Consider the following 25,740-nt stretch of genomic DNA (forward strand, 5'->3'; position numbering starts at 1 on the left):
TTTTTGCATGGATGCAATAAAAACCAATGTATGGGTCTCTGTTAAATTTATAATAAAGATGTTAAAAGAATTTCCCTTAAAAGTATTTCCAGCTATAATCCGCTTTAGCTTCATCCGATGAATCAGAACCGTCCCGGATTTCATAAATGGTGATAGTGCCTTGATATCCAAGAGAAAAATTAATGAAATATTTTTGACTGCCTTTTTCTATAATTTTTGTAATGCAAAAATTGAAAAAAACACAAGTGAATAATAGTTGAATGCATTAAATTATTTTCATTTTAATTCAAATAATTGATAAATAAATTAAAACGATAACAATTTTTAAATGTTGAACTTTATCGATAAACATAATTGACGTGTTTATTCAAGGTGTCAATAAAAACTTTGCTTCCATTGTAATTATCAATAATTATTTATTAACACAATGTGCACACACTTCATTAGTTTGTAGAATTTAGATGTAGTTCAGTATCCATGGATATACTTGTAACACTTTTCATTTTTTTAACATGATAAACCATAGAATGTCTGTGCACTACGAAATTATTTATTATTTACCTCTATAGTACGGACAATGCTGAATACCGGGAAATTAGAGCCACGAATACAAACTAATTATTTTTTGAGGAATATTTTGTATTACATTGATGATCACTAATAATTATATAATACATTAATATATTATATGGAATTTAATTATTTATTATTAACAAGGCATAATTGTATTAACATCTTCAAATTTATTATATTATATTCAGAATAATTAAAAACTATGCAAGTTAATTTTATTAAATTATTTTATATTATGAATATTGTACAACCATTATAGTAATTATTTATCTGCCTAATATTGATGACGAAATGAGTAAATAAGTTATTACTTATTATTGTAATACGATTATTAATTAACCGCATTACAATACTTTATACTTAATGTAATAAATATATTATTCAATTTTGAAATGACATAGTTAGTCGTATTCATAATATGTTTCAATAAAAGTAAAAACAGTTTTGTACATTAACTCGAGCACTAATCATTAATTCACAATTTATCTCCCCAATCGCAGGCTTAGGATTGACAACAAATGATCACTGTCGGCTTGATAGAAAATACATTGTTAATATTTACCTTTTCTGTTTTTAATGATACATAATTTTGTTTTTTTTTTTTTTTAATAAGAAGTAATTTGGCTATAGGTACTATAGTTCATTGCCTTACACACGGTTCTACAATCAGATATTTCAATCAAATTTATATTAACTTTAATGTACAGCCTACAGAGAAACACGCTGGTGAAATACTGTACTTGAATAAGTGGTGCACGTGTAACGATTTTATACAATTGTAATATAATAATTAATTGGCACACAATAAAAACGATAATACTATCGTTGTAGGTACCTGGAGATTGACATATTGTGATTAATCTTACATGATAATAAAATAGTAATAGTAACATTAATAATAATATTAAGTCCACCACGATTTTTATAAAAAAAAAATATCATTGTTCATTTAGAAAAATATTTAAGAAACCATTTTTAACCAAACAATACAATCAAACCTAACAATGTTAGCTTGTTTATAAGTCCAAAGCCTGTTATAGGGAAGGCGAATTGTGAAATGATGATTATTTGTTGAGTGAATATATTATACAAAATATTAAGAATACGAGAATGTGACTAACTTTCACATTTGGAAAATTGTTTAGTATTTAATATATAATATCACATCTATAATATCAAATTATGATGTAATAATAATTATAAATGTTCGAACACGATGTATAAATTTTGTAGTCAAAAAAAGGAAAACGAATGCAATCGTTCTGCACCTATAGATTGTAGGTATCCAAGTACATATAATTAAACTACTCGTATCATGTAGACATCCATTTATTTGCATCATTTTGCGCGAACACTGTGGCACATATATAATAGGTATATCGAAATGTATTATATTTTTTCTTAAAATTTAGCACGCTTTTATATCTGATGTTCTTTTGATTTTTAAGTTACTGTTTGGTACATGTATTAACTCTTGTTTTAAAAAATAGAATACAATAAAAGAAAACCTCCCGGTATTAAAATTTTCCAAAAAAACCTCTCGCCTGATTATATATTATTATATTTAATTTGACTTAACTTATCATTGTGTAATATTTAAAAAAAAAATAACGCTTTAATAAATGCTTATTTCTTCGTAATTAAAATATCAATACAGCCTTCGAGATGCCATGGGTAATTATTTTACTTTTACATTTTATTATAGTTCAATTCACTCAAATTTTAAAAATATCAGTAAAATGGATTATTGTGAACGTAAAATTTGCCATGTTGTACGACGGAGGCAGCATTTGCGGGTATGACGTCCTCTTAATATGTGATGAGTTATCAAACGTTTTTAACCCCTAGGGCTTAAGTGTTTGCCTTAAAGTGTTAAAATATTATATCCCCCCTTAAATCATTTTCAATTACTCAACAATTTGATATAAATTACATTTTACTAGTTAATTAACAATCTATGTGTACAGTAAAAATAAAATAATAAAATAAAACATATAAACGACAAGAGAAAAACAGAATTTCATTAAAATGTAGCGAATAAAAAGAAACAATATTAAACAAATGTCAACAAATTAAAAAAAACTTCAGTGATTTGGACACAAAAACTTTGAATAAAACTCCATAAGTCAAAAGTAAAATAATGTTTTTGATATTCACGTCATTTGAATTATTTTTCCAACTATTTATAGTTTTCAAAAAACATTACTAATTCTGTTCAACAAAAACGTACAAAACATGAAATATATGTTAACTCTATCCAATTAAAATTATAATGAAGTAAATTTATGAATCCAGAGTATAATTATTAAGTAATAACTACATCATTTTAAATTAAGAGAAAATATTTAATTTCTACGAATTCTCTGCATCAGTATTTCTTATAGTCGACTTATAATATCGTATAATGTATATTATAAATCTATAAACTCAGTAAAATGATTAAGTCACATGATATTTTAAAATTGATAACAACAAGCTTAAGTTTCCACAATGGAATAAAGTAGCAATATCTCTGACCTTTGTATATTATAAGTAATAACTATAACTTATACATTATAAATAAAGTATAAAAATAGATTATGATATTTTACAACTACATGACTAATATCAATCGATGAATGAATTGGTTTTTAATGGAGTTCTGATAAGTTAACATTTTTACACCAAAATATTAGTAAACGTTACGCTTAATAGCACTTTATTTAAAACAATTGTGAAAAACATTTATACGTGATGATATAACATTCATATATTTTACAGACTCGAGGAGTTTAATATATGAACTATAATAACATATAAAAGAAAAGTATAAATTATTATTATTTTAAAGTTTATACAGATATAAAAGTTAAATAACGCCCGGAGTGTGCTGTATTTTTCAGTGCTTATGATATAAAAATATTTTATTGATTTCAACTAAGGAGTTTGATATTTTAAAATGTTTATGGAATATTTTTGTATATTTAAAACAACATAAGTCTATAACATTTTTTATTGATCACATTGTTTGTACGATTGAATCGAGCAAATTTGTATTGAAAGCTTGTTGACTTGTAGTAAGATATATATTTATAGTTATATATAACAAGTAACAAGAAAAGTTTCTTTGGAAAAGTAAAAAGACAAAAGTCAAACTTTTATTTAAATAGTTTTTGTAACCCTTTAATAATTTAATGGTAGAGGTTCTTGTTTGAATTCATTAAATGCATTTTTTCCTGTCAGTTCGGATTTCAATCAATAAGTATGAACGCCGTTTATTTTTAAATTATTAAAAACTACCAAAGCTGCTTATAAGCTCCAGAGAATATATAGACTATAAATTAATTTCAACATTCACTTAGCGGTCGATTATAAGTATCAACATTAAAATAATATTTTGATAATATGATAATAATTAGCCAAATATATACCCGCGTTCTTTGTTTGTTCCTGACTGAGACCTGGATCAATAAGTTTTCGGTCATGTTTTATGTGGATATGTTCTCCTTTATATTTTTACTGGCTCATGACGACAATTTAAACACATTTCTTAGTAAATAAATCAATATGTAATAATATATTCTGAAATCGATTATAAATTATAATTATTGGACTTCCCATCGGTGAGCGGCAACATCACTATCAACTATTAGCAATATTCCATGTGATGGATGTTAACGGTGTTACGTATCTAAAACTTTACTGGAGAAGTCAAGTAGATGTATAATTAAAGGTCAGGTCGACCGGAAGTAAAATGTTAACACCCCTTTTCAGGGACAAACTTCTGGAATACGAAACTTTACCACTGACAAAACTATAACAATAAGAAAATGACGGAAAATCGGTAACGGAATACATGACATCATACTATAAAATCTATAATCTAGCTCTAAGATATTGCAACTCAATTTCAAAATTTTCAATTCAAATTTTCTCAATATTCAGTAAGCTATCAGTAAGTATTTTTAAGTTCAAATTGATGATTTGAAAGTTCAGAAATTTTCAATTAAACACAAAAGTTTAAATCACTATTAAATATCGCAAAACCTGACCGTTTTGTTATTTCCAAGTTCTTGACCTTGCCAAAATATCGTGCACAATGTAAGTATTCGTAACCAAAAATTCAAAATGTTGTAAGTCACCTCTCGATAAACATTATTTTGAACTTGTGCTTTTAATTAATATGACGTATAAATTAGTAGGTTATTTTGGCAGTGTAAAAGTAAAAAAAACTCTGTGAAGCACATCAACCTATTTTTAGGAGTAGTTAATGGTGAGATGAATTACAACGTTACAAATATAACAAATATTTACAATAATTACTTTTAGTTATTGAAAAAAAAATTGAATAAAAAAATGTTCGATTGAGCTGGCCGCTCTATGGAGCTATAAAAGCTCTAATTATTAGGTAATATTCAGTATTTAGACATCAGTATTATAATTTAGAGGACATTTTTTTTAATCTGAAAAATCCTACAGTTTATGCTATGGGTGTGCAACGTTGCCCGTTGGTGTTTGATAAATTGACGATGTGTTGAATAACCAGCAATATAAATAAACTAACTATGAGTTAAAGTCAATCAAAACATTTCACGCATTGTAAATATAAATCAAAATGAACAGCAAACATGACGAGTGGGGCAAAAATTGATAAAACAGAGGAATGCACATGAATTGGAAAAATAAATGTATTAGCAATTCGATGCCAAATGTTAAATAATTCATTGAAACCTTTTTTAAATTACCTTTAACTTGATTGCTTACTTTTTATGTCAATATAACGATACATCATTTGAGCTACACATGCTGAGACTGGAAAATAATTATTTTAATAATAATGTAAAAAGCATACTATTGCAACAAGTGTGATTTAAATTTTAAACTTGAATTCAAACAATATCTGGTGTTGTATTGGTATTAATCAAAACAATGTATACCAAAGTTCAGAATAAATCGCTCAACTTAATCGGGTCGGACGTTGTAGTTTGATATCAAGTCATTCCGGGAATTTGAATTGTATGTTTTCAAAGCTTACCATCGTCCATTAAGATAACCACGTTTCAAGGTGTCAACAATTTATAAAAAAATAATTCATTCATTCTCGATAATATTGATCTACGATTTTATTTTTATATTTATGAGTGACGTGACACGTTCCTATGTATAAGAGATTGTACGTGGCAACAATGTATTTTTTTTATTTATCAATAATTCCGCCAATTCGTCCATACACAATATAACATGCATTTACAAAACAATTTTACAGATAATTAATAATTATTAATTATGTTTTAATTTCGGTTAAATTTAATCGTTGTGAATGTGATTATAATCGCTCGGTCACCCGACAATATTATTTCAGATGTCAAACTCCGAATCCTCAATTTTAATTAAACCAAGGGTATCGTGACAGTTAATTTAGATTGGTCGACGCTTGGCAGTAGTTAATAGGTATACTGTAATGACGAAAATAACGCAACGGTACTATAAGAATATCGTACTACTGCACGGAATATTATCGACATTAAATAATATATTATTATCATGGTAAATGAATTCAAACCAAGTTTCGGTATCAGACTGGAAAAAATATCGCGTGTGGTAACTATGATTGTATTAGGGCGAGAAAGGGGTAGAAAGGCTTCAGGTGGGCAGAGAGAGTTGTTGAACCGTATAATAATAACATAACCGGCATCATAATACAATTTCTCGGCGGAAAACGACGACGACAGCTAGCGTACACACGCAACAATGTTCGAATGCCGTTATTATTATTAACAATAATAACAATAATAATAAAAATAATAAAAATAATAATAATAATCGTTTATAAAGATGTGTATTCTGCTGACAGTGAAGAACCTGCGACGAAAGTCCGACTATACGATAGGTGCTCCTGTTGCAGTTTTGGTAGGATAAGACAAACTGACATTCACAGTACGTATTATTACCTCGTGCGCTCATAAACACATACGAACTGCAGTGTACACACATACTTCCAATTTCCAACACCTGTGTTGGAAACGGAAACATCAATCTGACAAGAAGTAGTTTATACTGTCATGGTTTTCATCGGACTCGAGGAAGTTGTCATTCTCTGCTTTTCCACGAAAACAATCGTAAATGTACGTTTGCATCGCAGACCTCGTTGTGTCGGATAAAATTTTATTTTATGACGAAGATAATATTATAATGATAATACTGTAATAATTATAATATATCTATGGTACTCCAATTTCGGTCTGGGGTGATACGATAGTTTTTTGAGAATTTCGCGTGGTCAATTCCGGGAACACATCGCCGAGAGACTGACTTATCATTACGCCATTCATGGGACTATCTCTACCGATTCACTGATGACGTCACGTGTAGTATACAAGTTTTCCTGTGCAACATCAAGCCCATTGTCACGGCTTAAGTCCTCGAGGGACGAACGCTGAGCTTTGACGAACGGTGTTGACGTCAAAGTGTTGGTGGTGGTGCCGAACGCGCGAGGTGGTGGGTGGGTGATGATTTGATATCGTTCGAATATAGCGGCGTTTTAATTAAAATTGTATTCGAAAAATGTTTAATCGCTACCCCGCTCGACGCTCGTATATTATACCGACTGAATACTCTGTCGGCCATGGTTACTCCGTTAGTGGAAGCAACAAAAATTATATTAATATAAAATATACCTATATACACATAATATATGCGAAAAACACCGCCAAAAAGGTTCGGCGTGAGAACTGACGCACTTCGCCTGTTACGGACAGGTGGCCTTTTTAATACACGGTTTGGTGACAAACTTTCTCTTTAAGCCAACGGAAATAGTTTAAAAACTCGGAAACCTCGGGTTTTATTATATATTATGACACCGTTTTAATACCATCTCAATACTATGGTTTCATTTGTTAGGCCTCCTGCACCACTGCAATAGTGATAACGCTGTTCATTTTGGTTTTGCTGGTAAGCACTCGACGAGTCACCATCGCCTGCAAAATCGCTAACAAGTAACGACAACAACAACAACAACAATGAGATTGAGGTACTATGCTTACGATAACTGTTCACTCTGTTTTGCAATCCCTTTTGAGTTTATTCTAATACCACTACATTTGACTAGAGTGTTGTTCAACATTAACCTAATGTCTAATTTATAATATTAATTTATACGCTGCGACGTGCTGTTTTAGTTATAGTTACTAGTAATCACATTGTTTTATTGATTTGATAATATCAACAGTAAATACGATTTGAGGAAACAGATGGTCGTTGACAACCACTGATGGTGCTCACATTGACGGTCAACATGGGTTATGGTACCAACAATTCTGGACAATACTGTATTATTATATAATAGTAGTATTAAAGCTGAGGGCTTACAATTATAGATGAGGAAATTACGGTAAAAGTACTCAGTTGAAAAGTGACTGCTACAACACCGTAAGGTAGCAGACTTAAATATGCAAGTTGGGTGCAATTTAGGTAGTAGTTCTAAAATAGACTATTATAAATCGATCAAGACGGTCATCGCGGTCGATGGTCTTGGTAAAGAATATTTTCAGATTGTCATTCAGCGATTGATTTGCTAGAATTTAGATCCCCGGTCGTCTTCGGAGAAGTACACCATGTTGCATCGTATAGGTTTGTGGCAAGCTACTGGTTCAGTGTTTACGGGATCACTATTTATGTTGTACGGTTGGTCTTGTTTCGTAACGGAAGATAAGTATTTAGTCTGCTTGGGAACGTTAGTTGTTGAAGAAAATACGTTAGTAAGCTTTTCCTTTGAGTAACTTGAAATATAATGGGTAATTGTTTAAAGTCAAAAATATGGTTTGGTCTGAGACAAATGATGGTGACAAAGACATGACGCAAAGGGTGATATATTGTACTATTTTCTGATTTTCAGATTTTGATTTTGAAATGAGTGGGTCCCAAGTCTCTTTGCAATATTGTATGAATGACATGGTGCATATGAGGTTTATGACATGTATGGTTTTGATGGGAATGGGTCTCGATTTGATAAGTACTGAATGTAGTGTGAAATGTCTACAAGTTGGTTCTTTGATTATACCTGAATTATAAATATCGAAGTTATTTCAAATTTTTCATAAATTTGAGTACCCAGTTATTTGATGTAGTTTTTCCAATATCGTTTGACAGTCGTCGTTAAATGAACCCTTATAATATAAGCGTATTGTTCTTGGCTATGGCCGGTTCTCGTTGGCTGAGTGAGTCACTGATTTTTGATTTTGGAGGATCGCATTGATGACTAGTTCATATTTTCTGTGTATGATTATTTTTTATCTCTCTATTTATTATTATTACCTAATTGTACTGATAACTTGTGATGGGGTTTTCTCCAAGGTTTTCTCTAAGGTGTGGTCAGTGCCTATAGCGGTCGTTCGAGTTAGCGGGTTTCCTATCACTTTCTGAGCTGGGATTAGTTTTAATATTGATGGTTGGGGTGTAACGTTACATTTTGTTATACTTACGTACTAACATACCCCGTGGTTAGAAGAATATAACAGGTTTTTTTTCCAATAAGACAAAAAATACATAATTTTAATATACACTGGTCGATAATTTTAATCAGTCCAAACGGGTCCTGCTCGTTCAAAAGAAAACGTATCAATTACCTAGTTCGTTGAACATCATATGGCCATATAGGTTAGGTTAGTAGAGCCAAAGCGAATATTGAGTAAATAATCTCTTTTATTATAATCGGATTTATTTTTATACAAAATATAGGTTACATTCTTATTGGAGTATGAAGAAGAATCGTTCGGCTTTGTATTATTGTTACAGATTTTGCTCGTATTATTCAAATTTATATAATTTCACATTCTATACAAAAATAACCAACAAATCGGGTTCAATATCAAATCAATTACGACTAAACCATTAGGTGATACTCTAACATAATATTATTTTAATTCATTCTGAAAACCATTGACCAATTTCACAGAAAATAACTTTTGCAAAGCTAAATGAGATAACTATATTATACTCCGTGGACTAATTTGATTAAATTAACAATCTACTAACAACAGTTTAGACTACGAGAAAATCGATTTCGGATTGAAAATGTTAAGGTCAAACACACATTTTCTTGTGTTCAGCTTTTATATAGTAACCTACCACGAGATCTTTTGTGACTCACGACGAATTGATTTGCAGACTGCATCTGACAATCGAAAATAAAAGCAATTTACTTAGCTTTTACGTCATGTTCATAATGAAATGTAATTCAGACAGGTTATATTTTAGAAAATTAATTTGTTTCGTAGATAACTAAAACAATATTTCAAATGCAGTCAAAACTATTAGCTTAAAATAAATCTTGACATTAAGTTTATTCAAAAAGTGATATAGGTGCATAATAATACTAAGTAATAAAACCAATTATTTAGATTAAATTAATTATTTAAGTTTGCTTGATTAAAATTTAAGTGATGCTTTTATTTGTTAAACAATAGTACGATCGTATAGACAAATTGTCAATCATAAATAATTGGTCAAAAATAAATCATAGTCATTTAGAATATCGTCATTAAATAGTGTTTATTAAATTTTACTACTGATTTTGAGTTGATCATTGAATTTAATGTTTTAATAGTATTATTAAAATACCTCATATGGTCTAAATAAACTCATATTAAAATGAATTTGACTAATGGTATCAAGTTTATAAAATATATAAATGTAATCAAATTGTGCTATTCCACGAAAAGATAATAAAAGTTAATGTATTGTTTGTGTGTAATTTGTCTTTATACTTACAATAAAAAAGATCTTTTATTTTATTACATCGTTTATTTTATTTTAAATTGAAATAGGCTCAACGTATTTGCATGATGAAAAACGAATAGATGAATAATACAAATGACGGACTGTCAATTTTTTATCTTTCATTTGGTATTATTATTATACAATATACTTACTTAAAATAACATAAAATTACTGGAAATGCAATGATTTTGTATTTTGTTCATTTTTTACAGTAAAATATTAATTCTTCATCTATAAGTTCTGGATAGATGGTATTGGATACATTTAGATAAATCCTCGTTTAACATTAATATATTTGTTAAACAAAATGTATAAATATAGAGTTTGTTAATTAATTTTAATGTCTCGCCATAACTATTTTTGAACTTTATTTTGAATATCATGTTGAAATGTAGGCAATTAGTCATATATTGCATTAAAGTATTCACACTACATCATAAACTAGGGTTACTGAATTTCCAGTTAATTATAACATAATGTATGTACGCGCGTGTGTGTGAGTGTGTGCATGTGTGTGTGTGTGTGTGACTTTTGAAATTGTATAGAACCTATATCACACCATATAAACAAATACTTAGATTTTTATAAATTTAAAGAGTACCCAGTGGAACTACAAAACTACAGAACTACATAATTATATTTTTCAAGGTAAAACCATACTTTTTAATTGTTTTCGAATTCGAATTTCTGTTCTATTAATATATATGTACTAAGGAAAATTATAATCCTAATATTAACAGTTTTATATAACTCAAAATGTATTTAATATTAGTCTAACTAGAACATACTATATTCAAATAATTAAAAAAATTATAAAATGTTAATTACCTAGTAAAATCTTCAAATCATCATATAGTCCTCCTAATACTCGTATATTTATTTATAGTAACTATTATATTATAAAATCGGCAAAAAATAAATAATTCGATTAAAATAAATTATAATAAAACGATTATTGTTGTAGGATCCCTCGTCTAGACTGATATAAATACATTTTAAGACTTGAATTTTTAATTTATGGATTTGATTCACGTTCCTACGTATTTCTACGTATTTTAAGTATTAAAAACCACAATATTCATAAATATTTTTACAATAAAAACACACGACATTGATGTAGCAAAATAGCCTATATGGGACGCCGTGTTAGCTAAATGTAGTTGAAATGAGTACAAACCAATATTGAGCTTATAATTTAACTTTTTTAAACACAGTTGAGCATGTTTGTCTGGTGACAAAAAAATTCCAATACAAGTAAATTAAGCACAAACAATCTAACTGTCGCTATCTTAAATGAATGTGTAGTTACATTAATTTAAATTCAATTTCCTAGCAAAACTTGTAGAGTAAAAATTAACCAATATTTATCATACATTTTTATTTTAGATATTCAATAATCACTATTGTATTATAAAGTTAATTCAATACTTAAAATAATTGTGTAGTATAATATTTTCAGATGGTCAACTAAAATTGTTTCTTTCAAGTATAATTGAATGGTGACAGTCGGTTGATATAATATAGTGGTGTCACAAACTATTTAACGGTTAACAATGTTAACATAATTTTATTTGTTTTATTAGTATAGCATAAATTACATGGTTATAGATATAGGAAATGTGTGGATATTTTTCATTCATTTACATTCATTGTTTCACAAGACAAAACGATTTTTTAAATCATAAAAATATAGTGTAATGTATTATATATTTAAATTATTATAGTGCCAAAGTTTTCTACTGAAAGAGTATATTTGAACTAATTGGACGTTGAATGTAAGTGTATAAGTGCGTATTTGGTGTTTTGAATTAATTTACCAACGATAAACAATGCATTATTGTTTTCGTAAACTTTTAACGAAAACCAATAAAATAAAATCAACCCGAGCTATTGAGTTGAACCAAGTTTAAGTCTTAATAAGGATTTGGTTAACATCGTGGATAACGTAATAAATGCTCGAACATTCAAACAGTTCATAACAACAATATATTATAAAACCGAACGTTTCTCAATCGTTTATTCGTTTATGACCAAATTTCAATTACTGGAGTTCCGTAAGCTATCCGATAGATTCTCTTGGGTAATACTGTTTTCTATTACAAGTACGTGAAGTTGGACCAAACAAACAAATTCATTTCAAATAATTATCATAAAAAAACGCGATATTTGCGTTTCGAATTCAAATGCGTTTGGAAACGGACTTTACGTCAAAGGATTATGTTCACATTATTGTGTGATTAATGTCATGAAAGTTGGATGGGAATTATTTTTTATTTCTAATGATTTTTTTTCAAATATACGTCCAAAATTCCAACCCGGTTATTGGTATACTGGTATACGAAAAATGTCAAGTTGAAAACTCCCAATATATAATATAACGTTCTCAACATCGCCTACTTTCATTACCATCACAGACGAATAAATATCTAAATTGTCAGACGACTATTATTTTTTCAATGTGAAAAATAGTCATGCCGATAAAATGACCGATATTGTTTTATCAAAATGATCTAGTGATCTGAATAAAAACTAACTAAAAACTCATTACACCTCATAAAAGTTGTCAAGATTTTGATTCAAAATCGTGTGTCATTGTTGATTTTTGGAAGATGCTCAAAACGAAACAAAAAAGGGGGTGTGACAAACACAAAACTTAATAGGGGGGAGGGGGAATGTTCACTAAATAACATGGCGGTATTTGTTCGTTTTAAACTCGATCATATAAGTTTACAAATTTGGATAAATTGTATTCAAATTTTTATGACGCATGATTTAAGTCAGAGTTTTTAGTACGAGTACACTGACGTGATGCAGATAATCCGTTTTTCGTTATATCTATTCAGCAATTAAAATTAAATCAAAAATCGATTACATCTTCCTTCATAATTATTATGTATGAAGCATTAAAAGCCTTTGCATTTATTTCAATGTAGGTTATTAATTATAAACCCTCTCATATATTATCTTATAATCTATAATATTACTTATAATTATACAACTGTGATCTATTTAACATATTAATATGAAGCGCTGTCGCTTGCTCATCGTACTTACACAGCGAAGTGGTAAATGAAACAGATCCATCCGCACGGGTGTTCGAGGAACACGTAGACCTTCTCCTGGAACGTCTTGCCCTTCCGCTGGTGGAACACGTACTTGGCCTTGAACGCCTGATCGATGGGCAGGTAAATGGGATAATAGGGGTCGGGTACACCGGGCGGCGCGGGCGGTTTGGCATCGCCGCCGGCGGTCACCACTTCGACGATGGCCGCGTCGTCGGCGTCGCTGCTCGGCGTCGGCGGGTCTGCAAAGTCCTCGCGCGGCTGCCGGCGCTTCTTGAGCGGCGTGGGCACCCGCCGGTGGTGTGCCTCGCCGAACCTGGGCATCCGCCTGTGGTGGTGCGGCCGGACCTGTTGGTCCGGTGCGGCTTCCTGCTTGCCACCGTCAAACCGCTGTTGCCGACAGCCCTCTTCCGGTTGGCCACCACCGCCGCCGCCACCGACTCCACCGACGCCGCCCGCACATCCAACGCGTGGCCGCTGCTGATGGTGTTGCTGCAGCTGCTTCAGTTCGGTGGACGCGACCCTGTCGACGACGGGCGATCCGCCCGCCCCCCCGCTCCCTGTTCCACTGCCGTTGCTCCTCAGTGACACTTCCCTGGACTTGCGAAACAGCTGCACCTCTTCAGCGCGGTTCATGTCGACACAAAACGGCCACGCCAACATCCGGTGGCCGCCGTGCACATGACTTTCTGAGCGCGGTACGCCGGCCGGCGCACTCACGGTCTGCAGGCGGCGTGGTGAGACGTCATGTCGGCTTCAGTGTCGGTGGCGGCAATAGTGGCTGCTCAGACAACGTTTGCAGTGGCTGAGGTTGAGGTGGAGGCGGTGAGAGTCGCCACTGCGGAACCGTCAGAGGACGACCATCGGTGTGCCCTCGTGGTCTCCCGGACTCGCGTCACAAATCCGGTTATAAGGGTTTTTTCAGTCAAACCTAACACCAACAATTATACGTTACCTACCGTCACGATAACTTATCATGGTCGTCCACAATGGTATACCACAATCACGAACCGTAAAATAGTTAGGCACAGTATTGTGTAAATATATATACACTTGTATCCAAATGTGAACATTAACGAATGTCCACTGTAATAACTTGGTTAAGTTAATTCAGTAAATTTAAAAAATAATAATACACTAATTAAAATGGTATTTGTGCATAATTAACCCATCGCTGTGGTTGATATAAAAAAATTATTAAATTGCTTCCTCTTGTTACGTCACGCTGTTTTCAATGGTTTGAATTTAAAAAAAGCAAACACTTATCTACGTATTTCTTGTTTGTATAGCTTACAAATGAAAATAAGACAAAAATGTGAGAATTTATAAAGCACTATAAACTAAACAGACATTATGAAATAATAAAGAGAAATATGCTAAATTTGAACAAAATAGTTAGTAATTATTAAAAAAAACAATTCGAGATTACACAATCACCATGTGTTGTGCGGAGACCTGAGGTAATTAAAAAAAATTAACTAATTTTTTGTTCAACTGAGTTAAATATATTATATTTTAACTTTTAACTATAACATAACGTTGACTTAACTTAATCAAATTTATTTAACTTCAACAACTTTGCCTTAACATCAACGGTTTGTGATCGTGGCACACCAGCTGGCCCGATTTCCCTTTTTTCCTTAGAACTGACGACTTTTGTACTGTACAACGTTTACTAGAGTATAAAATTGGTCAGAATAGGCTTCTTCCAATCCTCGGCTTACATTTTTTACACATTTTATCCACTATCTTGCACGTTAATTTTGAGTTCAATTTTAGCAAATATAGTATTTAGTATTTACGAAAGTCGAAAAAATAACTTTTCGACAATGGCTGAAAGAGAGGCTCTACCGGTTTACGGCCATATTATACTGGTGTCACAGTCATGGTCTATTTAAATTCAGCACATTTCAAGAAGTGTTGATAGTAAATCAGTGTTCCAAATCGCATATAACAGTGATAAAACTCGTTCCTGTGTAGCAATAGTTTTCTGACTATTTTTCACTGAACTGTAAAATATATGGAACGCGTATTGTATATAAATCATTCATTGGATAGTGTTCCTTTATTGGAGCCCGTAATTTCGATTCCTATAGCTGCATATTAATTGGAATCATAATGTGAACGAAAATAAAATTTTAGTAATAACGAATCTATGTATTCTTTTCATAATATAGAAAAATGAAAACGGAATCAATATGACACTGTACCACAGTAGGATAGGTCATTCGGTTCTTATATAGTGTTCTGTATTATTTACAATTCAGTGTCATTTACCCACATTCACATAATGAACATTTTCCATGAACATTTAAAAGCGTTGTGCGCGTTGAAGCTAGTTTAATAGAATATTTCCGGAATGGAATTTGGCGTGTAACCTAGTCAGTGTAGACACAACAAACGGTTAAATATTGCCGAGTACACAGAATGCCCTCGGTCCAAATAAACCACAATATATATTATTACCTTCCAGGCAAATATTTTGATAAACCACATGTGCACGGACTTCAAGTAATTATTAACGTGTTTATAGTTTATAATATTATTAAATAAAGCAGTAAACCCGCGCACTTACATTCCAATACACCGAATATTATGTTAAGAATATCTTTATATAGATAGGTATTCAAATGTTTTGGTCTTATTTTGTGGTAACTTTGGATCAATACACAAATTCAAATCGTACTAATGGGAGAGCAATATTTTAACCTTTGGGGGATTTTTAAATTTAATTTTCCGATGGTTGAATAATTCGATAAAAATTAATACCGTAAAATTATAATTTACACAATTATAATGAAATATTCGTGGTTTATCCGCAAATATATTCATTTTTCAAACTATTGTTTTGGTGGAAGTAATTGCTGTAGGATATAGACTTAGAAAAGCGTGTAGAAGACGTAGTTAATATTATTTACGTTTATTTGAAAGTAAAATAATTTGAATGAGGAGCCACTAACTTTAAATAAATTGCTTCTTGCAGAGTATATTATTTCTATACATATAAATGTATAATGTTGATTAAACAATCTCGACTTATATCCTGTTAGTTTAATTAAAATTGAAAATTTGAAACATTTTTAGAAAGAAGGAAGGTTAATTTTAAATAAGAATCTTTTTTAAATTGTAAAGGGTTTTATTGTTAAACGGAAAAATAAATATGTATTCTATATACTGTTCAATACAATGTGAAAGTTTACCTATTTTATTCTGTGGTTTTCATTTAAAATCACAATTATCGTAATAATCAAATAAAAGATTGATACGAATCGAAAACCTGGGTACTAATCATACATAAACTTCACAAGGTACAATAAATCACCATATCCCATCATCCATATTTTAACAGTATAATTATGTATGTTTAATTTCTATTTATTACAATATTTGAATGGGAATTGTTGATAATGTTCCTTGAATTATCATTTTAGTATTATTGATCCACTATTCATTTATATTATAGTAACATCATGCACGTCACTAATAATCAAATACTACACGAGCATCAAGGTTTATTTATTTATATAAATGTTTATTAAACACAAGTCATTCGATAATGTGTCAGGCAAAAAAAAAATAAAAAACTGTAAACTATCGTAGTTGAACTGTGTGACAATTTCTTATAATTGTTGATTCAGTAACTTGAAAATAATACATTTAATTAAATATATTTATTAGAACCCGTTGATAATTGAAAAATTAAACAATTTGAACTATTATAGATTTAATAGAGCAATGCAAAAATACGAATTGTTTGATTATGTCAATCGTTTAAGTTGACATTGTTCATCATCTATAATGTAACTAAGATGTAACTTTTATAGGTACTATGGCTGACTGAATTTCTATACAACTATAGTTCATTGGACTTTTCTACCAAAATGAATAATAATATGAAGTCCATCAATATTTTAACTAATAAAACGTTTTATTACAGCTTTGTGATATCTCAAAAAAAAAAAATGTACATTTTCTGAAAGAGATTTTCTTATACCTTTAGGAAATTATTTTTCAAAGAAAACTCGAGACACTGACAAAGGCCATTATAGTTATACGTTAAGTAAAAAGTTTTTTTATCTTTTGCAATTTTGTTTTCATTTAGTGTTGTTATCGCTTCTCGCTGGTTAAACTGAATAACGCTTTAAATAAATAAAATATGGCCCATGGTTATGACTATCGCAAGTACACGTTGAATATTCAATAGACATTGTTTGAACTTTTGTGTTTTTAATTGTTAAAAATAACACAATGACCAAAATTAATAAACGTTCCGTTATTTATTATCACTACGATAACTCGGAATTTCTAAGCTAGTAAGACACCTAACGGACGAATCATTAAATATAAAATAAAAATATATGCATCTAATTTTGTATCACTAATTACTATGTTCGATTCAGATGTAATTACTTAGTCATAGTAATCATACAATTTGATCCATATCATTGTGTATGGATATGTATTATATATTACACTTCACTTCAATACTATTTCCGATATTTAAATCATATCTATTAATGCTTTGTTTACACATATGAATGCTGGCGTGTGTGTGTGTGTGTGTGTGTGTGTGTGTGTGTGTGTGTGTGTGTGTGTGTGTGTGTGTGTGTGTGTGTGTGTGTGTGTGTGTGTATTAAATGTGTTTGTCAAGTCCATATCTGTTTCTCATACACTTCAAATGACTTCTAAAGTATCTAACGGCTAACACGCTTCTTATCAACATATACTATCAAGTATCAACACACATCAATATATGCATATAATATATTGTTCTTTTATATAACTATTATCCTAAACTGGGGCTTTTCCATCCCATGTGTTGACACATTATGCTTGTCTCTTATCATACTATGATCCTTTCATTCCTTTCACCCTATAACAGTTGTATTAATACGCATAAGAAATATAATGGAATATTGAATATAATAACTACGATTGCTCACTTTTAATAACTTTTATGGACTTCCGGAAAGTTTTGTTGTAGTGAAATAATTTAGACAAACTAGCATATATGTTCCTATTTGTATACATTCACCCACAAATGTATTCCAAACCATAATCAATATGCAAATAAAGTTGAATTAATTTCAAACACTTAAATGAAAGCTCATTACCTATTTATACTTATATAATTCTAGCATTTTCATTATAATGTGTATTGAATTCGTATAATAGCTTTTTTACTTGTTTAGTATAAATTAAAAATTAAAAACATGTTTGCATTTAAGAATTTGAGTATCACTTCTTACTATTATATTATTTTCAAATATTTTTAAATGATATGTTATGTGTAAATTATTTGTATGTTATATATTAATATACTACGTATATTATGCAAGAATTTGGTATTATAAGTAGGTATTGAAATAAGATTTTACAGATAGAAGCAAAATAAATGTTATTTTTCATTATAGTTTTTAATGGATATCACGATGAATGTTATTTTTATACAGTAGTTAATTTACTAAAGTACTAATAGAAGATAATAACAAACAAAAATGAGAAATAAATTTAAAATATTCTTCAAGTTGATTTAAAGAGAAGCTCTAATGTTATATTCTAACATAATTTAAAAATCAGTCTCTTTCTTCGTTAATGCATTTTATACATTAAAGCGTTTACACATAATTCACAAACAATATACATTTACATAATATATACGCGAGAAAATTAAATTGTAATATTATGTTGTTATTATATACATTATGTTTATACTTCAAAATTAATAAAAGATGAATATCTGAATAGTTTAATTATTTTTATATTTTAAAGGAATCATTTAAAATGTAACAGGATCAAATTGTCTAAGATATACATTTAACAAGAAAAAAAGAAATTGCAAAAAATAATATATTACTAATATGATATTATGATAACAATAAACTTTTTTTCAGTGTACCTAGGTGCAAATAAGGTTTATGGACTTATGAAAATGGCACTAGAGACATTTCATAATTTTAAGTTTAAACTTAAAAGCGTATATACACTTTAAATTAAATCGTACATTATCACAATTGACTGTTTTAATTTGTGTAAGTATACAACAAATGAAAATAAAATAACCTTTAATATTAAAAATTAATAAATAGGTATACTGTTTTTAATTAGTTATATCCAGGAGTAGTACAGTTACTAATTTATCTATATACCTAATGAGATTATAATACATGGTTAGACGGTATTCAATTTATTGTTATAATTGTAACGACATTTTCTGTTCACAACATTGAATATCAAATAATAGGTAAATAAAAACAATGCAGGCTTTGTGAATAAATTTATATGCTAAACGTTAAGTACAATGTTTTTAGTTGAGAATTTCAAGTGCACATAAAATGACATTTATTTTGGGCAAATGATAGAATCAAAATGGACGTTAGTTGAGCAGAGTCGATTAATGTAACGCTGTGAAACATTAATTACACCGAAGAAAACCAGAGAAGTTCTGAGGTACCATAGGTTGGTAATGAATAGCCTGGTCTTCATTAGATATCTATGAATAATGTTTTCCTAAAACCCATTAGGTACACACATTTAAACACGTCATATAGGCGGGGAGATATGTTGAGTGATAGTTGTCTACTGATTTGCTAACTTAATTTAGTTTAAATACTTCTACATAATTGTAACAAATGTAACAAATCAAATTTAAAAACTAACACAATGTGACAAATTTAATCAATAATAATCGAAAATGTATTAAGTCGTTTTCGTAGGTACTTAATAAAGATAATTTTTATGACGTAAATTGAAATTTTGAAACTTATATGTATTATAAACTTATATTGTGTAAACAATATTGATTAAAAGAACATTTTACTAATAAACATAAACTTTTCTTTAGTGAGCAAAGGAACTTAAATAAAATTATAAATAAAGAAGTATGAGCTGTAAGTACTCGTATATAACTATAATACTATTAGTTACATTAAAATTAAGAAACAATTAATTGCACATCATTATATTGTTTATTATATAGTTTATATTTAATATTATTAATTAACCGTATTGTATTAATTATCTCCTTTGTAAGACTCAATTTCAAATACCTTTCGTTCCTCTCTTCGTTTCGATTTTATATATTATACTAACTTTATCTCCTCCAATGTTATCATAATAAAAGATACTATCCTCCATTGCATAGGTACTCCAAATTGGTATAAAAATTAAGACTTACGTTTCATCTGTTATTTTTCTTTGGTTAATTATTAATCATATTATAATGGGTATGTTAATTTGTGTATTTCATAAGTGATAAAAAAAATATATAATAACAAAATCGTCTAATTGTATTATGTGTATAGTTTACTTTCATGTTCTTTTCATTTCAGTGAAGGAATATTGGCCACTAGACAAATGGACAGTGGAATAAATTTACCGATATATACATAATATAAAGTAGTCAGGGTAAGTATCTTATAAATTGTTTACTAAACTGGTAAGAATATTAGTGACGAAATATTTTTTAAGTGATTAAGAAAAGAACATAAATAACTTTAAAAATCTATCCAAACGTAAAATAGTTGATTTTAATATCATAATTTACAATCAAAAAAAAAAAAATTTTGAAATTAGATTCAATATTCAATTTAGTGGTCGGTATTACAGTAATAACTATAATAATATGACTTGTGTAATAAATATATAGTTTATTTTATACTGACCAAAGGTAGGTCAACAAATTGCCACACAATAATTAGTAGTCCATTTAGTTTGCAGTTTGCATCATTAATAATCGTTTAATCACTTATCAAAGTTGGCTGGAATTGAATAATGGGATTTAAACTTTGTAATTTCATAGTATACTGAATAATAATTGAATAAAATAAAAACGAAAGTCAACTGACTGTCTACCAATAAAAATAATATATTATTCTAAAGTATCTTAAAGTATTTTAAAACCCACAAAATATAAACACGTTAAATGTCATAAAGGGCATAAGATAAATAGTATAAAATAAATATAAATCAAAATTCAAACGAAAGATCAACACATTTATCTCTCTACTCAGCATCTAAAATTTGAGATTTAAAAATAATATTGTTTATAAACCAAGCATGAGAAATTTATAAAAATCATTATTTAAACATCGAAATAATTACTTTCAAAAAATTAATTTTATTAAATAAATATTGTAGAAAAAAAGTGCATTGATGTGTCTGTATGGTTTTTACCTGTATATAATATTCATTTCAAATTTAAAAAAAAATTACAATACACATATAGTTGTTGTTAGAAATGTAATATTATCGGGCTATGCGTACTGCAAGCAACAAACAAAAATACTGTTAATTTGAACCAAGAAAACTAATGTTTTTAAACAACCAATGAAAGAAGCTCCTCAGGGAGAAATACATTACACTAAAATAGTTAATAGACACTGTATAATATTGCAATGCAGTACAAAATATGTTATTTTTCAAAAGGACCAGCTGTTATGGTGGGTGTGTTTTTATTTTTGGAATTCATAGAATAATGTTACGACAACTACCCAAACTGTAATTCAACATCGTCACATACAGCAGTGGAAAAATTTACAAAAACAAGTTAAAACATCACAAATGTTTCATTACAAATTCTATTTTCTTTCAATGTAAGTCTGTTATTACACAGTGTGTCCAATTCTATTTGTTCACATTTTACTAACAAATTACTCGGGTAAATAAAATTTTTTTTTGGCTAGCTGTAACACCTATAGTTGCATAGATTATTATGTCCATTCCCGAGTAATTATTAGCCAAGACAATGGTGTAAAACAAATTCACAAACGAGTAGGTACTGACTACTAAGTATCGAATTCTGGAATTAATGCTAATTACATTTTATATTAACGTAAATAAGTTGAAAAAAATTTTTTTTTTTAAACTTAATAATTGAAAATTAAATAAAAATGTGTTAAATAAGTTTAAACAATTTTTCCAGCCCGGTCATATTATATTCTGCATCATAAAGTTTCTATACTTGTGCTACACATAATTGTTCGTCATGAAAAAATATATTATGAAAATGTCTTTATTGCCATAATATAAAAATAACCACATCGTAATTGTTGCACGATTTTTCAACTACATACACCGAACATTGACAATTTTATTTTAATTTTCAACTTCAATATTCCCAGTATAAGTGCATTATTCAAGATAATAAGTCGAATTTTTAATTAAATCTATCATTGTTAAGTCATTTTTTATGGCCATAAACTATCGATTTTGAATCAGAGAGTAGTATGACGTATCGTCGTATCGAAGTATCATGAAAACCCATCAACCATTATAAACAATACCGTTTTCAAGAAATCTTTAACTAGATATATATATCCATCATTTAAACATCGGAAGAGAATGTTTATTTAATTCAAAAAACATTCAATCAACCGAATTAATAGCTTGATGAATAATAATAACATTAAATTACAAAAATTGCTTACGAAGAACTTGGATATAGTGTACCTCACTAATATCCACCTTCCTAAAATTAATCTCGTGTCGGAGGCTGGAGAACTGTCCATAAGGTTAAGTCTAACGGTACTCAACAATCATGTGGTATTATATGCGTATTGAAATACTACGAGTAAAGTCCATTCTACACAACTGATTTCGACACCAGGTCTATACAGCCTATCGTACAATAGTATGACAATATGCACATATAACGAAATGTTACTTATAATATTATAATGTAATAAGAGTTATACCAGATAACGTGATAGTGATAATAATATCAAAATGAACGTTGTACAGCAAAATGTCGCCAAAAGAAAATATCGAGCCATCGTGTAACGTCTACAACGATAACACTGCGTGCCAGTCCAATAATACAATAATATACCAACAACGACTACGAATGTGTGTACGTCGAGCACTCGGACGTCGCGGCGGGTTCAGTGGGATTTCGGCATTATCCGGTTCGCGTACACGGCCGCAACAATAACCGTGGTCGTGGTCGTCATGGTGGCATCGGCGGTTGTCTCACCGATCGTCGATCGTATCATCGTGACGTCATATAAAATCGCGTCGATGAGGTCCGTCTCACACGTCGTGATTTATGATATAAAATAAACCAACGATTCACGCACTGGAAAAACGCACTCACGTCGAGACGAACGACGATAGTAGACCGGACGGGGGATGATCGGAAATATGTGGATTTCGGACTAAAATCAAGACGACGACGACGACACGGCGACGAGTATGCGAAATCTTATTTTTAATTATATAATTCGCGATCTACGATTAAAACATTTTTATACTGACGAAATCGTCTACGACGATGTCGGCGAACGTCCGCTGCGGGGGAGGGGCACGAACGGCGTGGTCGGTCGAGCAACAGTTGTGCGACTGAATGGCGTGGACGAGATGGACTCGGTCGACCGGTGGTGTGCGTACGCGCGGATAGTGGCAGTGTGTGTAGTCGGCCAAAGGAACGCGCGCGGCGCGACGGCGGCGCACTTTATACGCCGTCGCGCCGTCGGCCCGTCCCTACGAAAACCCACGACCCCTCTCGCCGCAAACCACCCTTCCACCACAAACCACCCCACCACCGCAAACCGCCACCCTACACCACAAACAGCCACCCCGCCACTGTATATGTACATACCTATATCGTTTAGCCGACCTCCCGCAACCCGTTTCGTTTCGGCGAAAATCCGACCGGCCAGAAGACGTGACTTTATTATGCACTACGCTGGTGACATGAATTGATAAAAAAAAAAAAACTGGAACTTACCTATTTAACAATGTTTTGATGGTGCTTTTGGCGTTACAAGACGGCACTGAAACTTGAAGTTTGTTTTAATTCTGAACTAGAGTAATAATGACACGTACTTCATGTATAGGAAGTAACGTTTACATTTTCGCTCTACTGTTGTACTGTTGACTTAATCATCACCGTTTTCGAACAAAATGGAAGAAAATTCAGTCATGAGTTAAAAGCATTAAGAGGATGCGGTACCCACATATTGTGACTACCACTGTGGATTTTCTACATCCGGGTTGGTTGTGTAAGGTATAGAAAATCTTCGTACCGGGTACCGTTTATTTTTAATTAATATTATAGCAAGTTAAAGCAAATTTATTTGCGACCGAAATTTTAGAGGAGGGTAAAGTAAACTGATTCTAGCTATCAGTTTTCAAATTTTTATTTTAATACAAGTTTTATGAATTTGAAAATAATATATTCAACTAAATACTACTCATTTTAAATAGAAATTAAAAATAATACACTTTGCTAGAGCAAAGTTTATATTATTATCTCTGACAAATCCAATAATCACCAAAATGTCTCTAATATTAGCTAAAAATAGACTAGCTGTATCTACTAAAAATTCGATACGTATAATTGCTATGTTTACACATTTTTAAGACAGAAACAACACATGTGTATTCAGTATCTTCTTAAAAGTTTTCATGATAGGGTGTTTTACATAAATAATATTAATGAACGATTATTTTTGATTTAATGATTTAAATTTATAAAATATCAACCTGATGTCACTATGTCAGAAGGTATTTAACTTATCAGAGTACTTCAGTCACATGTCTTACAGGTTCCTATATAATTACACGACGATGAATTGTATTGCGTGCCAAATTCAGCAACACAGATTATTTTACTCAAAAACGGGATTGACTTTCAATTGTACTTGGTTGTGAATTAATTATTCACGCCACATGAAAATCTAAATTGAAAATTATCGATTCGAGGCTTGATAAATTGACCCAAGTACGCATTAATTCAATTAAAATATTTTGGTTTTATGCTTTTAATATTTTTATGGACAGCAAACCAGAATTATTGATAGTTTCAAAACTCACAAGTCGTAACATAATATTATGAGTATCAGCCTTTTTTAGTTAAATTGTTATATACATAAATATTAAAATAGGTGCACGATTCATGAACATAACATCCAAATTAATACTATCTATGAACATTTAGATCTTATATCCGTCTAAATCGGAAAAAGGGAAAACAGAATACAAGACCAATAAAGTTAAAACTGAAATCAAATCTTAGAAAAACATGTCAATTGTGACTAATATAATATCGTTATAAATAGTTATAATGAATACTGAGCTATGTGTTTATCATATTTGATTCCGTGGAAAACAATGTATGACAAGTGACAACCCTAAAAATTATATTACACTAACCCGACTGAAGGAGATATAATGCATTCTTCAAAATTTTCTTGACATCATTTTAAATTGTAACGTTTTATTCAAACAATCAATTAATTTACTAAAATATTTAACAATATCAAACACATTTTATTTATTCATTTTCTTATCTTTCTTGAATATTTGTTAAATCGTTCAAAGCATATTTCCGATAAAATTATGAAAAACA

The 25,740-nt window shown here is 30.2% G+C and overlaps 1 protein-coding gene across 4 annotated transcripts in view; it reads right to left on the reverse strand.

Annotated features, from left to right (window-relative positions):
• Positions 1-25,740, reverse strand: part of LOC111027791 (potassium voltage-gated channel subfamily KQT member 1) — a 234,949-nt gene that overhangs the window by 84,089 nt on the left and 125,120 nt on the right. The window contains exons 1-2 of one of the 4 annotated variants that reach the window (XM_022306220.1): positions 23,225-23,754; positions 13,384-14,322 (exon numbers count right to left, since the gene is read on the reverse strand). The exons of 2 other annotated variants lie outside the window; for them this stretch is intronic. In XM_022306220.1, coding sequence (XP_022161912.1) covers positions 13,384-14,054 — 671 coding nt within the window. In that variant the 5' untranslated portion in view covers positions 14,055-14,322; positions 23,225-23,754. Of the gene's footprint in view, positions 1-13,383; positions 14,323-23,220; positions 23,755-25,740 lie in introns of those variants that run through there. One more of the 4 variants, XM_022306221.1, reaches the window with a different exon arrangement.

This window comes from Myzus persicae, unplaced genomic scaffold, assembly GCF_001856785.1.
Source record: "Myzus persicae strain clone G006 unplaced genomic scaffold, MPER_G0061.0, whole genome shotgun sequence".
Taxonomy (NCBI): domain Eukaryota; kingdom Metazoa; phylum Arthropoda; class Insecta; order Hemiptera; family Aphididae; genus Myzus; species Myzus persicae.